The following is a 13468-nucleotide window of genomic DNA, read 5'->3' as shown; positions in this document are numbered from 1 at the left end:
CCCCCTGTGGACCAATGTTGTTGTTTGTTTCTAATTTTTGGTATGACTAAGTCATGGTATGGTATGCTGTACATAATCACGGAAACTGTCAGTGTGTCATTCTGTCAGTCAGTCATTCTGTCTGTCCCACGTTTTTCTACTCACTGACGTGGTCAATCTATGTGAAACTGCACATAGGCATTGAGGACTGGCATCTATAGGTAGAAGGTGACAAAGCTACCAATGGGTATGGACTAGTTTAGACTTTTTAATATTTTGCTTTTTATCGAAGCCTCCAACAAAAAAAGGCATTTATACGGATCTAATGCAGTTAATTAGACAAATGTTCATTAATTATTTAGAAATGTCTGCAAGAAACTTTGACTGGGGCAAACATCTACAAACAAAACCAGTCATGTTAATTTTTCAGAAACATAATGTACTTTTGACATGTCATGTGGACCAACTTTCAGTATGGACTAGTTGTGTTAATTTAAAGACACAGCTAGGAAAGTAAAATATGTGGCTGTTTCTGCTTTTACTCTTCCTCCCTGCAGTATTATAAGACTTGTCTTAATTGAAGAAAAGCCGCTAATAGAGTTTCGCTAATTCTGTAATAAACATATTTTAATCCCTGTGGAGTTTAAAAAATAAAAGTCCCCTGTTATTTTGTTATGTAAACTTTTATTGTGAAGCAGCAAAATAAGGAAGTGTTGAGTTTTCATCAGCAGCAACCTCATACAACTAATTCATAACTAATACGACGGACAGCGAACATGTAACAGTAAAATAAAGCTGATAACTAAAGTAAAAACAGGACGCAGGAGAGAAACTAAACTCCAAACCACAGAGATTCAGTTAGAGGCTACAAAAGTACTGAGAGCTGAACACACAGAGACTTAAAACACATTTCTCTCTGGTCTCCTGCAGACAGAGGGGAGGAGAGTTTCAATCACACATGCTTGTTTGGGGGGTCGTTGGGGCTTGGCTATGTTCAGCGAGACATCACCGCTTTCCGCTTGAGGGCAGCTTTTGGACCTTTTCTGGAGAAAATCCATTTTGGCTTCACTCTGTTATGCTCTGTTTTGTAGCAGAGCAGATGAATTTCTTCACGTTATCCAATGACTTTTCAACAGACTAGACACTGCAAGACAAGCTGCAGCCCCCTGCAGCCAATACTACCATTTCATTTTGAAGAGGCTCTTGTGTCTGTATCAAAAGGCCCTTTTCAATCGCAGGAACTTTCCCTAGAAACAAATATTTTTAGGAGGTAATTACATTTCTTTAAACATTACAGTTTAAGGAAATATAATTATTTACATTACAGTTTCCTTAAAGAGTAGCTTCTGTCACAGTTTTAAACACACACTTGATATGGACACCAGTCAGCAGTCAGGAGATGCCAAATCTTCTGATTCACCAGAGCCACACTCATGTGTGTCATGATCTAAATGTGGTTTGCATTTATTTGTGTGTAGCCCAATTCAAATGGACATCACAGGAATGGTATAGGCTAATTTACATGCACATCACAGGGAGGATAAGGGACACAGGATGTCAGCAACTTCGGCAGTTTTGTGAACCAAAGTCTGGACATCGTGACCGCACATTTTGAATTTAAGATAATTTAAGTTTTACAACATTCTCTGAGTTACACCGTTAATGAAACACTTTTTAAAGATCATGAAGTGGAGCTGGAAATTCTTTTTTATTTGGGGTAAGTCATATAATATTATGTTATACATTTAAATAAGTGGATTTTTTTGGGTCATTGTTTAAATTATTGAAAATTACTTCTAAAGTAAGTGAGAACGCTCTATGCAGGGTTCAGTATATTTTATAAAAGGTTGTAAATTTAATTCCTTACAGCTAATTTACACATTATATCCTTGATGTTGACCTTGAATATATTTTGTTTTTATGATTTTCTTAAATTCATACATTCATACATTTTGGAATAAAATGTGTTTTAAGTTGCAAGGTAATCTACTATGAAACTGTAACATGTATGTTGAGTTTCAGTGTTTATTTGCAGGGTCCGTCCTCCTCAGTGTGAAGCTTACTCACCAGGCAGGTAAGAACATATTTATTATAGTAATTAGAGGTGAAAGAAGTGCTCACATCCTTTATTTAAATACCAATGCAACAATGTAAAAATACTTCCTTACAAATAAAAGTCCTGCATTACAACTCCTACTTGAGTAAAAGTACAAAAATATTATGTGTAAAATGTAGTTAAAGTGAGAGTTCACCCCAAAATCAAAAACATATTTTTCCTCTTACCTGTATTATTGTTGATTAGTCGAGATCCTTTTGGCGAGAGTTGCCGAGTGTTGGAGATATTGCCCCTTTATGGCCGACGTCACAATGATGTCATTTTATTCGCTGGAGGCAAAACACGACTCTCCACCACAGGGCTGTAGGCTACATAGGAGTCTTAAAATGTGGTCTTGTTGTGTTATTGGGAGCCAGAATAGAAGGAGTCATGGCTCAAACTTAAATTTGATCACATACCAGCCGCCACTGCCCGTCAACAAAAACAAAGACGACTATGGTTAAATGCGATAAGACGGAAAGGACTGGACGGAGGCAATCATCAAAAATGCTCACGTGCAGCTCACACTTCATATCAGGTTGAAGGGATGAATAACATTGTGTGTATTAAGAAATTGGAAGAGGTATTAAGAGGAATATTGGATTTCTCTGTAATGTTCACCTGCACACACTGCGATGCCACACAGCTGGTTCAAAATCAGCAAATCACTGTTTTCATTTTTCCAACAAATATGATAATATTTCTTCAGGGAGTGCAGTTAGTTACAGATGGGCTCCATTATTACTCTGACAGCTTGTTGGACCATCACAAAGGGGCAGGGCTTAGCGAAAGGTCAACTATGGATGCATGCGTGCACTACATTCATCGTCATTAGACTGATAATCCTGATGCACTAATGTATCATGAGACGATTAATGGCTGAGGAAAGAAATTTCTGTTCCATATTAATTTATTTATGTGTACTTTCACCTCTCTGGGCCTCGAACAGTTTCTGTATTCAGGATATCTGCAGGTCTTGAAAAGTTTTTTGCTGGGAAAAAAAGGCATTTCAAGACCACTGCAAACATGTACTTGCTCATCAAATCTTTGTCACTGTGTTAACTCTCCAGTTAACGTGGCTCTGGGTGGAGTGGCTGCTCAGTCTTCATTGTGGGACCCCTTGTATCTACCAAGCTTGGTGATTGATGGCAAACCTGATTCGTGGTATTTCAGTGGGAGCTGTGTTTCCACTCGGATTGAGGACGACCCCTGGTGGAGAGTGGACATAGGGGAGCTGTATGATATCTCGACAGTTGTAGTGATCGGAAGATCAGATTGCTGCATTGATATGATAGATGGGGCTGAAATCCGCATTGGTAACTCGCTGGAGAACAATGGCAACGACAATCCCAGGTGATGTGATCAGTTAAACCAGCCTGATAATTAGACTGGATTACCATTTTGTTTTCACCACAGTATTCACAGTTTGGGTACTTGTCAGTATTGCCCTAACCAATCCAGTTGGCAGGAGCTGTTTTCACATTCATTGAAGTATTACGCTGTTTTAAAAGAATACTGTGATGATTTGGGAGTTATGCCCTTTCTCTATCATGCTCATAGTGAGACAACATGATCAATTTCTTTTTTCGGTCTGCACGTCCAGTGGCTGGATCTCAGTGGTTAGCATTGCGGCTTAGCTTAGCGAATACAATTGAAGTCTATGAGGGTCAGTAGCCTGCTCGGTAAAAGTGAACAAATAAACATTACAGAAACCCTGAATCTGGCATTTCTGCCCGTGCATTTAAAATAAACAAGTTCAAACATTAATTTGAAAAACGAGAGTCCCTTTTAATCGTTTTAGAAGAACTTTGATACACGGTAGTATAGTGTGTTTAAGTCTTGCGCTGTGATCCGCGGAGGGATACACTGGTGAGCAGGCACAGGCACAGCCTGTAAACAAAACGATATCTCCGGACTATAGTAGCTGCAATGGACGATTTTGAATGCGATTTTGAAGAGTTTCTTGTAGTGGAGTGTAGACTGTGTTGACAGTTTCCATAGTTACTGCTACAGCATGTGTAGAAATACCAGATTCAGGGTTTCTGTAACGTTTATTTGTTCACTTTTACCGCACAGGCTACTGACGCCCTATAGACTTCAATTGTATTTGCTAAGCTAAGCCACAATGCTGAGACCCAGCCACAGAGAAAGGGCATAACTCCCAAATCGTCGGAGTATTCCTTTAAGGCTTTCCTCCTCTGGAGGAATAGGTTTGTCTTTCCTCCCGTACTATCTGTCCGTTTTCCCGTCCTCCTCTCCTCCCTCAGATGTGCAGTCATCACTTTGACCAGTGACCATATCATGAACTTCCACTGCAACCAGATGAGAGGACGCTACGTCAACGTGTTCCTCCCTGGAGTAAACAAGGGACTTCAGCTTTGTGAGGTCAAAGTGTACGCCACTACCCACCTTACAGGAGGTAATGCAACACTGAATGATGACATAATTGTCTTTTATGCCTGGCCCACACTACACGATATCAGCCCGATTAAAGCCAGACGCAACGTCGTACAGTGTCAGCTCAGATTGTGAACGACAATGACTGTCGTACGCGATAACCTATCGTTTAATCTTGTGTAGTGTGTCATAGTAAACGACAACTAACGATGCTCCAGCAGAAAGTCTAGCATGCTTGATTTTCTTTTTGTCGTTCACAACTGCTCCTGTCACAGCCGTCACTTTGACCAATAGGAACACTGGGTGATCTGCTGCCATAGACAACTGTACGACAAAAACACCCCAGGCTGTTTGATTTTTCCTCTAGGGACGTTACCACACAGAGTAAAAAGGGAAAAGTGATGGCGTCAAACAACAGAGGCACTTTGTCAACCTGGTGAGTGCTGCCATTAGCATCAAGCTAGCAAACAACGTTATTTCTTCATAATGGAGACAGACATAAAGTAAGAAAATTAGAAAATATTTTATATTATTCTATTTTATTTATTAATCCCTTTGTATTTTTATATTTTTACTTTTTATCCGCTCCTGTTTGTCTTCATAAAATTAATGCATCACGCCGTCATTTCAAACTCAACACTTCCTGTTTCTGTTTCAAAGTAAAAGCCCCTTATAACTACAATTGAGAGAATCCCTTCATTTTCTAACGGGCTTTTATTGTGAAACATTTGCAGGTACTTCTTGTGGAGGATTCAGTGACTTGCATGTTTGCGTACGGTGCTTCAGATGTAGCTCCTGCCTTCTGGTGATGCTTTTTACCTTACTACAACAACATTTCAGCTGGCACATGAACAGACACAGTGACTGAAGTAATAGTAATAATAATAAAAATAGGATAAGAATAACCCGATAACATCACACACATCGTGAAAGATGACTGGGGATAATTGGTGTGAACCATCACGTAGTCTGTCATGTCTGTCGGCCAAGTCACGGCACGATTTTATGACTCCACAATTATCTGATCTGGTTACAATGCAGTGTTTTGCTGGGAAACTTTGTGTTCTGACATTCATGTGGATGCTCCACGCCCTAAACACCAGTGCAGACCAGGTACCCCCCTCATGGCAACAGCACCCCTCAGTAGCAGTGGCCCCTGGCAGGACAGCGCACCATGCCACAACACAGAAACTGCACAGGAATGGCCTGAGGAATGTGACAAAGAGCTTAAAGTCTTGACCTGACCTCCGAATTCCCCAGATCCCAATCTGATCAAACATCTGTGGGACGTGCTGGTACCCTACCTTACAACCAACAGGACTCAAAAGACCTGACACTAACACCCTGTTGCCAAACACTAGAAGACACCACCTAGAGGTCCTGCGATCATGCCTTGACAGATCAAAGCCAGGTCTGGTCCAAGGAGAACCCACCATGGATTGGGGGTACTTCTGGGGTACCGGCACGTCCCTCAAATGTTAGATCAGATTGGCATCTGAGGTATCAGGAGGCCAGGTCAACACCTTGAGCTCTTTGTCCTATTCCTGAGCAGTTTCTGTGGCGTGACACGGTGCACTGTCCTGCTGGGGGGAACTGCCATTGACAAGTGCTGTTGCCATGAGATGGTTTACTTGGTCTGCAGCGATGTTTGGGTGGGTGGAGCATGTCAAGTAGCATCCACAGGAATGCCAGTACCCAAGGTTTCCCAGCAGAACATTGCACTGTAACAAGATGATCAATGTTACTCACATCACCTGTCAGTGAAGGCAGTAAAAACGAATGGAATGATCACAGTAGTCACATTAAAATTTAAGGTGTGTTGATTTACATCATGAACTCATGCACTGAGTAACATCCAAGAAAACATTCCACCTTAAACGTTGCCTGTAGCTGCCGGCGGTAGCCTTTGAGGGGCACAGTTAATTTAACGATTTCTTTCTCAGTCAATAGCTGCTAACTGTTAACTAGTAAAGATGAAGAGGCAGCAAAACATCCTTTCATTTTATAGTCGACAGTGCTAACCACTGGGATGTGACAAGGTTTCCCAACTACACTGATCTTTTTGTAAAGGGTCACAGTAGAAGTATAAGGCACAGCAAAATGGAAATACTCAAGTAAAGTACCTCAGAGTTGTGCTTACTTACTTTCCACCGCCGATGAACAATCGTAAATGCAGGCGAGATTGAACAACACACTGTAGGGTAACAGGCATCTTATTAATTTGTTTGTTTGGATTATTTGGTTTTAATGAACAATTAATGATGAACAATCAATCTGCTATATGTAGTGTTTTTGTTGTAAAATTGATTTTCTTTCATTTTACAGCGTTTTAAAGCTTCTCATTAAGAGCTCTCCTTTGTAGATGTTTTACATATTTTGCATTGCAAACACTGATCTTTGTCACTGCGCTCACTCTCCAGCTGACGTGGCTCGGGGTGGAGTGGCTGCGCAGTCTTCATTTTGGGACAACTGGCATCCATCGAACGTGGCAATTGATGGCAGCCCTAGGACAAACTACTGGCACGGGAGCTGTGTTTCCACTAGGACACAGTGGGAGCCCTGGTGGAGATTGGACCTGCATGGTCCTTATGACATCTCAACAGTTGTAATCATCCGCAGAACAGATTGCTGTGGTAACATTCTAAATGGGGCTGAAATCCGCATTGGTAACTCACTGGAGAACAATGGAAACAACAATCCCAGGTGATGAAATTGATTGAAATTGCCTGATAATCAGACTGGATTACCATTTGGTTTTCACCAAATTCTTCACACATTGTGTTCATATTAGATATTTTCAGTATGGGAAGGGGCGAGGGGCTGCTTTGTTTTGTTTTGCACTAACCAGTCAGAAGCAGGTCAGTCCTATCAACATCATTTTCAGCTGATGTGGCTGTAGTAGCGATTGCGAAGAGCTGTGTAGCCTCAGAGATGGGCAGTATTTCCATTAAATGTATTTAACAAATGTTTTTTGATTCAATTTTAGGCTACTTCTGCTCACATGATAGCTGAGGTCAAGAGCTCTCTATAACAGTTGGTCCCATGTCTGTACCCCCTTTCGTTGCTGAGTTATAAGCCCTCAAACATGCACTGAGGCCAAGGTTCAAAGGTCAATGGCTGAAAGCAGGAGCCATGCAGAATCTTCATACTGACATATTTTACTCTCCAGGTTGAGACCTTTCCAATGATGTATTTGGTTTAGCTCTACAACAAAGTTTAGATTTTTTCATTTTTTGGACACAAGCCATGCCAGGTGTAGTTTCAGAGAGCACTTGGAAGGCCCAGTGTATAAAATGAGTTTTGTTTGTTTCTTTGCTTGTTTTTATCTTTTTTACTGTAGATAGTTACTAACATGAGTCATCCTCAGACAATACAATACTACTAAAAAGTAAAACCAATAATACAATAATGAAATAAGCAAAAATAATATTAAAATTATATTGAAATTTTAAAATCTATTTACAGAGTGGAATGGTAGCCTAATAGATAACTTAGATAATATTTATTATTGTTTAGACACTTCCTTAGATACTATTTAGCCTATTATTGTATTTACTTTTAGCATGTTCTACTTTTGAGTAATTTCCGAGAAGTTATGATAAAAAAAAAAAAAAAAATAAAAAAAAATTACAGACTGTAGGAGACCACCTCTTCAATATCTCACGTCAGTTAATTAACACTATTTGTCGGCTTTTTATAATGCCTTTTTTTTTTTTTTTTTTTTTTTTTTTCTTTGCTGCTGTCTCCAGTTGAGAGTGGTGATTTGCTAAATACATTCTACAATAATAATTAGATTAACATTTAGTCTATAAAATTGTTGGTTATATTATGCATTTAATAAAAAAAAAACGGAAGAATAAAAGAAATAAACTCCGAAATAATTACTTTTTTTTATTGATACTCCTCTCTGACACACACACACACACACACACACACACACACTGAACACGCGATTGAATGAATGAATGAACACTGGAAGTGGTTCAGCCACAGTCCCGCCGGCTGGCGTGGTCACATTGAGATTCCATTTGTTTTTTATTACTAACAAAATGTTTTATATTGACCGTATGAATGGTTTCGTTTTCAAATAAATATTTGGAAACGAAAATATGCTTTGGTGTACTTTTACAGAGTTTTGCAATATGTATATAGCCTACCTGTATCAAAATGTGTAATTTTCAGCAGCGGTTTGTGTGACAGCTGCCACGGTCGGAGGTATAACCAGCGGGGCAGCCGCTGGTTCTGTGGCGCTGGCTTGGGGTCCGCTCTCCCCTGGTGGAGTGGAGGGTGGCCGGGTTGCCAGGGGCAGACGGCTCCATGTGATGGTGTTTCCTCTCTGGTTCTTCCGTGCTCAGCCTTATTTTTATCTTCTTATTTATTTATTTAGGCTGTTTATTTATTAGTGCCGTTTGGATTCAGTTACGGCAGACGGATGACAATCTGAAATGGAATGAAGCCCACAGACAGCGGACAGCAGCTACAAAACAGTAGTGGAACGCGCCCCATCCGCCCACAGCACAATGCTCTTAAAGCTCTACGCTATCAAAAGCTGGCAAAATACATTTATTTTATTTTATGGCCTTGACATTAACCTGTCATATTGTTGAGTTATCAAGGACACTTCCGCGTTCTTGTGTGTGTACAGGAATGTTAAAGATATCATTGAGGAAAACGAGGTTGACGTGACGTGATTGAATCAGGGAATCCGTGTGTCCACCACGGGAGAGGATCCTAATTGACTTTACATTGGCATTGTTTTCGTGGTGACAGCACGTAATTTCAACCCATTACGTGCTGCCACCACGGAATGCGGTGTTAAGAGGTCGTGGTCATTTCACATATTTCTGTGAGATCAGGTTGGTCCATATACCCCTCCTTCTCCTCCCTTAGATGTGCTGTCATAACTGTGAGCAGTGACGTTACCATGACCTTCAACTGCAGCCAGATGAGAGGACGTTACGTCAACATTTTTTACCCTGGAGAAAGAACGCTTCAGCTTTGTGAGCTCAAAGTGTTCGCTACTACCCGCGTCACAGGAGGTAAACACTGAGCGATGGCATCTGTGGATTAAATCATGTGATTAAATTTGTGGGTTCTGTATGAAGAAAGTAAAGTAGCATTAATACTTTTTTAGTGAGTTTCCAGGTTATGAATGCTAATCATTTCTTGAGAGTTAAAATTGATATATTTATCTATAGTGTTGTCATTCAATTTTTTTTTAGAAACTTTCATCAAAAACGTACAGACAAGCCCACACTAATTGATTAATAATTGCAGTAATATATGTGAAAAATTAATACATTTGAAACTATGACAACATACCAAACTACAGACAACAAAAAACATTCCTAAATGTCTTGAATTCCAGAAAGAACATCCTTTTCTTCCAAATTCAAGTCTTTATCAAATCTAATTCACAAATTATTGTCAGTGTATGATTTGAGTTCATCTGAAATAATTTTACTTTTTTTTTTTTTTTTAGGTAATGCAGAGCACACAAGAAACATGCAGTCCTTTCTAAAAAGAAAAAGAAAAAGAAAAGGGGTGCATCAGCTAGCTAGCAATTTATCCACATTAGTGAGCACACTGACACTGGCTAGCTAAATCCAAGGTTTCACAAAATATTTTACACGTCAGCGCTTCCTCTGACGTTAGCATTTCTATTCAGCACCATGTGGCACTGAGTTTGATGGATTTACTGTTGGAGAAAAAAAGTCTGCACACTAGACTAAGCTCCCATAAATATTTAATTGAATTACCACCAAGGTAATGTTCCAAGCTTCACGCTCCTCATCAGACCTGAAGCTTGAAATGTCACCTTGGTGGGAATCCAGGTAAATATTGGGAGCTTAGCCAAGTGCGCACTCTGTTTTTCTGTCATTTGCATGATCTCTTGTTTAGCATCTAGTGTTCATCGTCTGGACGTGCATGCTTTTGTAAACTCTTTTTTACTGTTTATCAGACCACAAATGTAACAAGAACAATGTAGCTAGCACAGCCCACAGACCCTCCGCCTCACTCCCCGCCACTAGGATAGGCTAGTACTTTCAAGGTAGTAGAGTGGATAGCAGCTGGGACCTTAGTCGCTAGTGATGGCCAAATGAAGCCTCATGAACCACTTTCCTTATTTTCTGACCCCACCAGATGGCGCTCTTGGTTTAAAGATAAAGGCTAAAGGACTTGCAATGAAGTGTGTTTTCAAACCTTTGTTGAACACACAGCGCCATCTGGTGGCTTCAGAAAATAAAGACAGTGGTTCATGAGGCCTCATTTGGCCATCACTGTTAGTCGCCGTACCAACTTGGATTCACCCAGTGCAAACCCCAGCGTGGGCTTCACAGTGAACACGCAGCAGCAATCCGGGAACGTAATGAATTCAGCAGCAGCAGATTCCATTTCTTAGCAAACGTTAGCTACTGTTGCACACTGTTAGCACTGTAGCGAAGCTGTAGAGAGGCAAAGCAGTCGGGAACTTCAGCATGAGTCCTTTACAGAGAAATCAGTCCACAGGCTGCTTAAGTTGTGAAAAGTCTCAGTTTTTAAGTAAAGTCACAACCTGCTCATCAATTGACAATTAAAAATGATCAATACTGCTTTAAAGTTTCATCCAGAACATTTAATTGCTTCAGTTTATTGTTTTTTTTTAATAACTGCCTTTATGACACTCCTGCCAGATAATGTAGCACTGAGAGGAGTAGCGACGCAGTCTGCAGAACCAACTTCTGCAGGAAGTACTCCAGATAAGGCAATTGACGAACACCCTGGACCGAGTTATCCACAAGAAACCTGTGCCTCTGTATCACTACAAGACAATCCCTGGTGGCAACTGGACCTGAAGAGTATCTACCGAATAACTGTGGTGTCTATCATCAGCAATGGACGCTCAGAGGAGCTGGACGGTGCTGAGGTCCGTATTGGCCTCCGGAGTGACACCAGCAACCAGAGGTGATATTAACAGGAACAAAAGAGTACTAACTTGCTGTAGTAGCTCTTATACTCACCAGCCACTTTGATTCTCTTTTTCATCCTGATACTCCCTCCTTTTATCAGGTGTGCTATCATCTCCGTTGCTGAGGGACTGTTCAAATACAGCTACAATTGTGGAGTGATGGAAGGTCGCTTTGTCCATGTTGTTCTTCCTGGACTTCAGAAGAGTTTGACTTTTTGTGAAGTGCTGGTTTATGGTACTGTGCTTGGTAAGCTCCACACACCATGATGAATAAATATTTTCACTCTAAAATCAAAATAAATTAGATGGTGTCCCTTTTGGAGCAGGCTTTTGCTTTATTAATTGGGTGTGACATATTGGAAGAACAGAAGTACTGTACACAAAATGACAACAAAAAGTCAAACCTTTTAATTTTTTTCTCCCTGACTACTTCCTGTACACGGTAACATTGTAATAATATACTGTTAATGATAAGATACATATGTCTGTGCCGGCAATAACTGAGACTGGAGACATGATGTCTTTTGGGTTGTCCATCTGTCCATATATATATTGTATGAACGCCTTGAGGGAATTTTTTATCACAAACATTCAGTTGGACTCAACGATGAACTGATTAGATTTTGGTGGTAATGGGTCAAACCTCAAGGTCACTGTGACCTTGTCTGTCTCATTCTCCTGAGCACCTTGAGAGAATTTCTGTTTACAAACGTTCACTTGGACTCAATGATGATTGGATTAGATTTTGGTGTCACTGTGGCCTTGCATCCCTCTCATTCTTGTGAACACATTGTCTCAAGAACAGATTGAGGTGACTTCTACAGTTTGGCACAAACATCCATTTGGACTCAACGATGAACTGATTAGATTTTGATGGTCATAGGTCAAAGGTCAATGTGACCTTGTCTGTCTCATTCTTGTGAAAACGATATCTCAAAAAAACATTAAGGGAATTTCACATCACAAATGTTCACTTGGACTTAACAATTACCTGACTGGATTTTGGTGGTCAAAGGTCAAGGTCACTGTGACCTTGCATCCACGTCATTCTCATAAAAGTGATATACCAAAAAACCATGAGGGAATTTCTTCAAATTTGACACAAACACCCACTTGGACTCAACAATGAACTGATCAGAATTTGGTGGTCAAAGGTCAAGGTCATTGTGATCTTGCATTCCTCTCATTCTTGTGAATGCAGTGAGGTTACTTAGACCTCACAAAACATGCTATTTGCCATAACTCAAGAATTTACGTGCTAATTAAGACAAAATTTCACACACGTCTAATATGATATAATGATGAAGTGATGACATTTTATGTTGAAAAGGTCAAAGGTCAGCTTCACTGTGGCATCATAATGTTCTGCAAAAACACTTTCCTGGCCTCAGTTTCCTTACTCGGTGTCATATTTCAGGAACTGAAGGGGAGACATTTGGTCAGATACTGAATTGGTGACTCTAATCTTGGGTGTCCATCTTGAAACTGTGCTGAAACTGTAATTCTAGTTTTCTGTGTTTACATCTTTAAAATAGTACAATGATGTGTGTAACCATTAGTAAGCACACACTGTGTGTAGTGTACAGGGGTACACCAGAACCTCACAACATCACTGTTGAGTGTGGTAACCGACCACCAAGCAGGGGTGAAATGTGCTTGAAGCTTTCAACCTGAGAAAGAGGATTTACATTTAGTCTGCCTTACAAAACAACACCAAACAACTACAACTAATTTTCATAAGTATTTCCAGTGTTGTTTTCAGCTTTTGTTACAATGTGAAACTGTGCAAAATAACAATTATGTAAAATCTAAATCAACTTCTCTTCAGTTTTTATATTATTTAGAATTTCCTATCACCACAAAACTTGCTAAAGGCAGGGAAAAAGCAAGTGTTCTCTCAGACCTCTAGAGCCCATTCCCTTAAGTGCCAACTTAAAACCAATGTTAATAATCTTTTAAAACCTTTCTCATTACTAGAAAATGTGGCTTTGAGAGGAGTGGCTTTTCAATCTTCCTCAAGATGGAAAACTGGAAGTGAAGCAAGCAGG

At 40.1% G+C, this 13468-nt stretch overlaps 1 protein-coding gene across 1 annotated transcript; it reads left to right on the top strand.

Annotated features, from left to right (window-relative positions):
- The first annotated feature begins 7118 nt into the window (after nucleotides 1–7118).
- LOC125883940 (fucolectin) lies at nucleotides 7119–11471 on the top strand. The gene is made up of 3 exons (XM_049568604.1): nucleotides 7119–7174; nucleotides 9362–9510; nucleotides 11146–11471. The coding sequence occupies exons 2-3, from the start codon at nucleotides 9396–9398 to the stop codon at nucleotides 11418–11420; spliced, it is 390 nt and encodes a 129-aa protein (XP_049424561.1). The 5' UTR covers nucleotides 7119–7174; nucleotides 9362–9395; the 3' UTR covers nucleotides 11421–11471.
- Nucleotides 11472–13468: the final 1997 nt, after the last annotated feature.

This window comes from Epinephelus fuscoguttatus, linkage group LG23, assembly GCF_011397635.1.
Source record: "Epinephelus fuscoguttatus linkage group LG23, E.fuscoguttatus.final_Chr_v1".
Taxonomy (NCBI): Eukaryota; Metazoa; Chordata; class Actinopteri; order Perciformes; family Serranidae; genus Epinephelus; species Epinephelus fuscoguttatus.
This window is presented reverse-complemented; position numbering and strand designations above follow the sequence as displayed.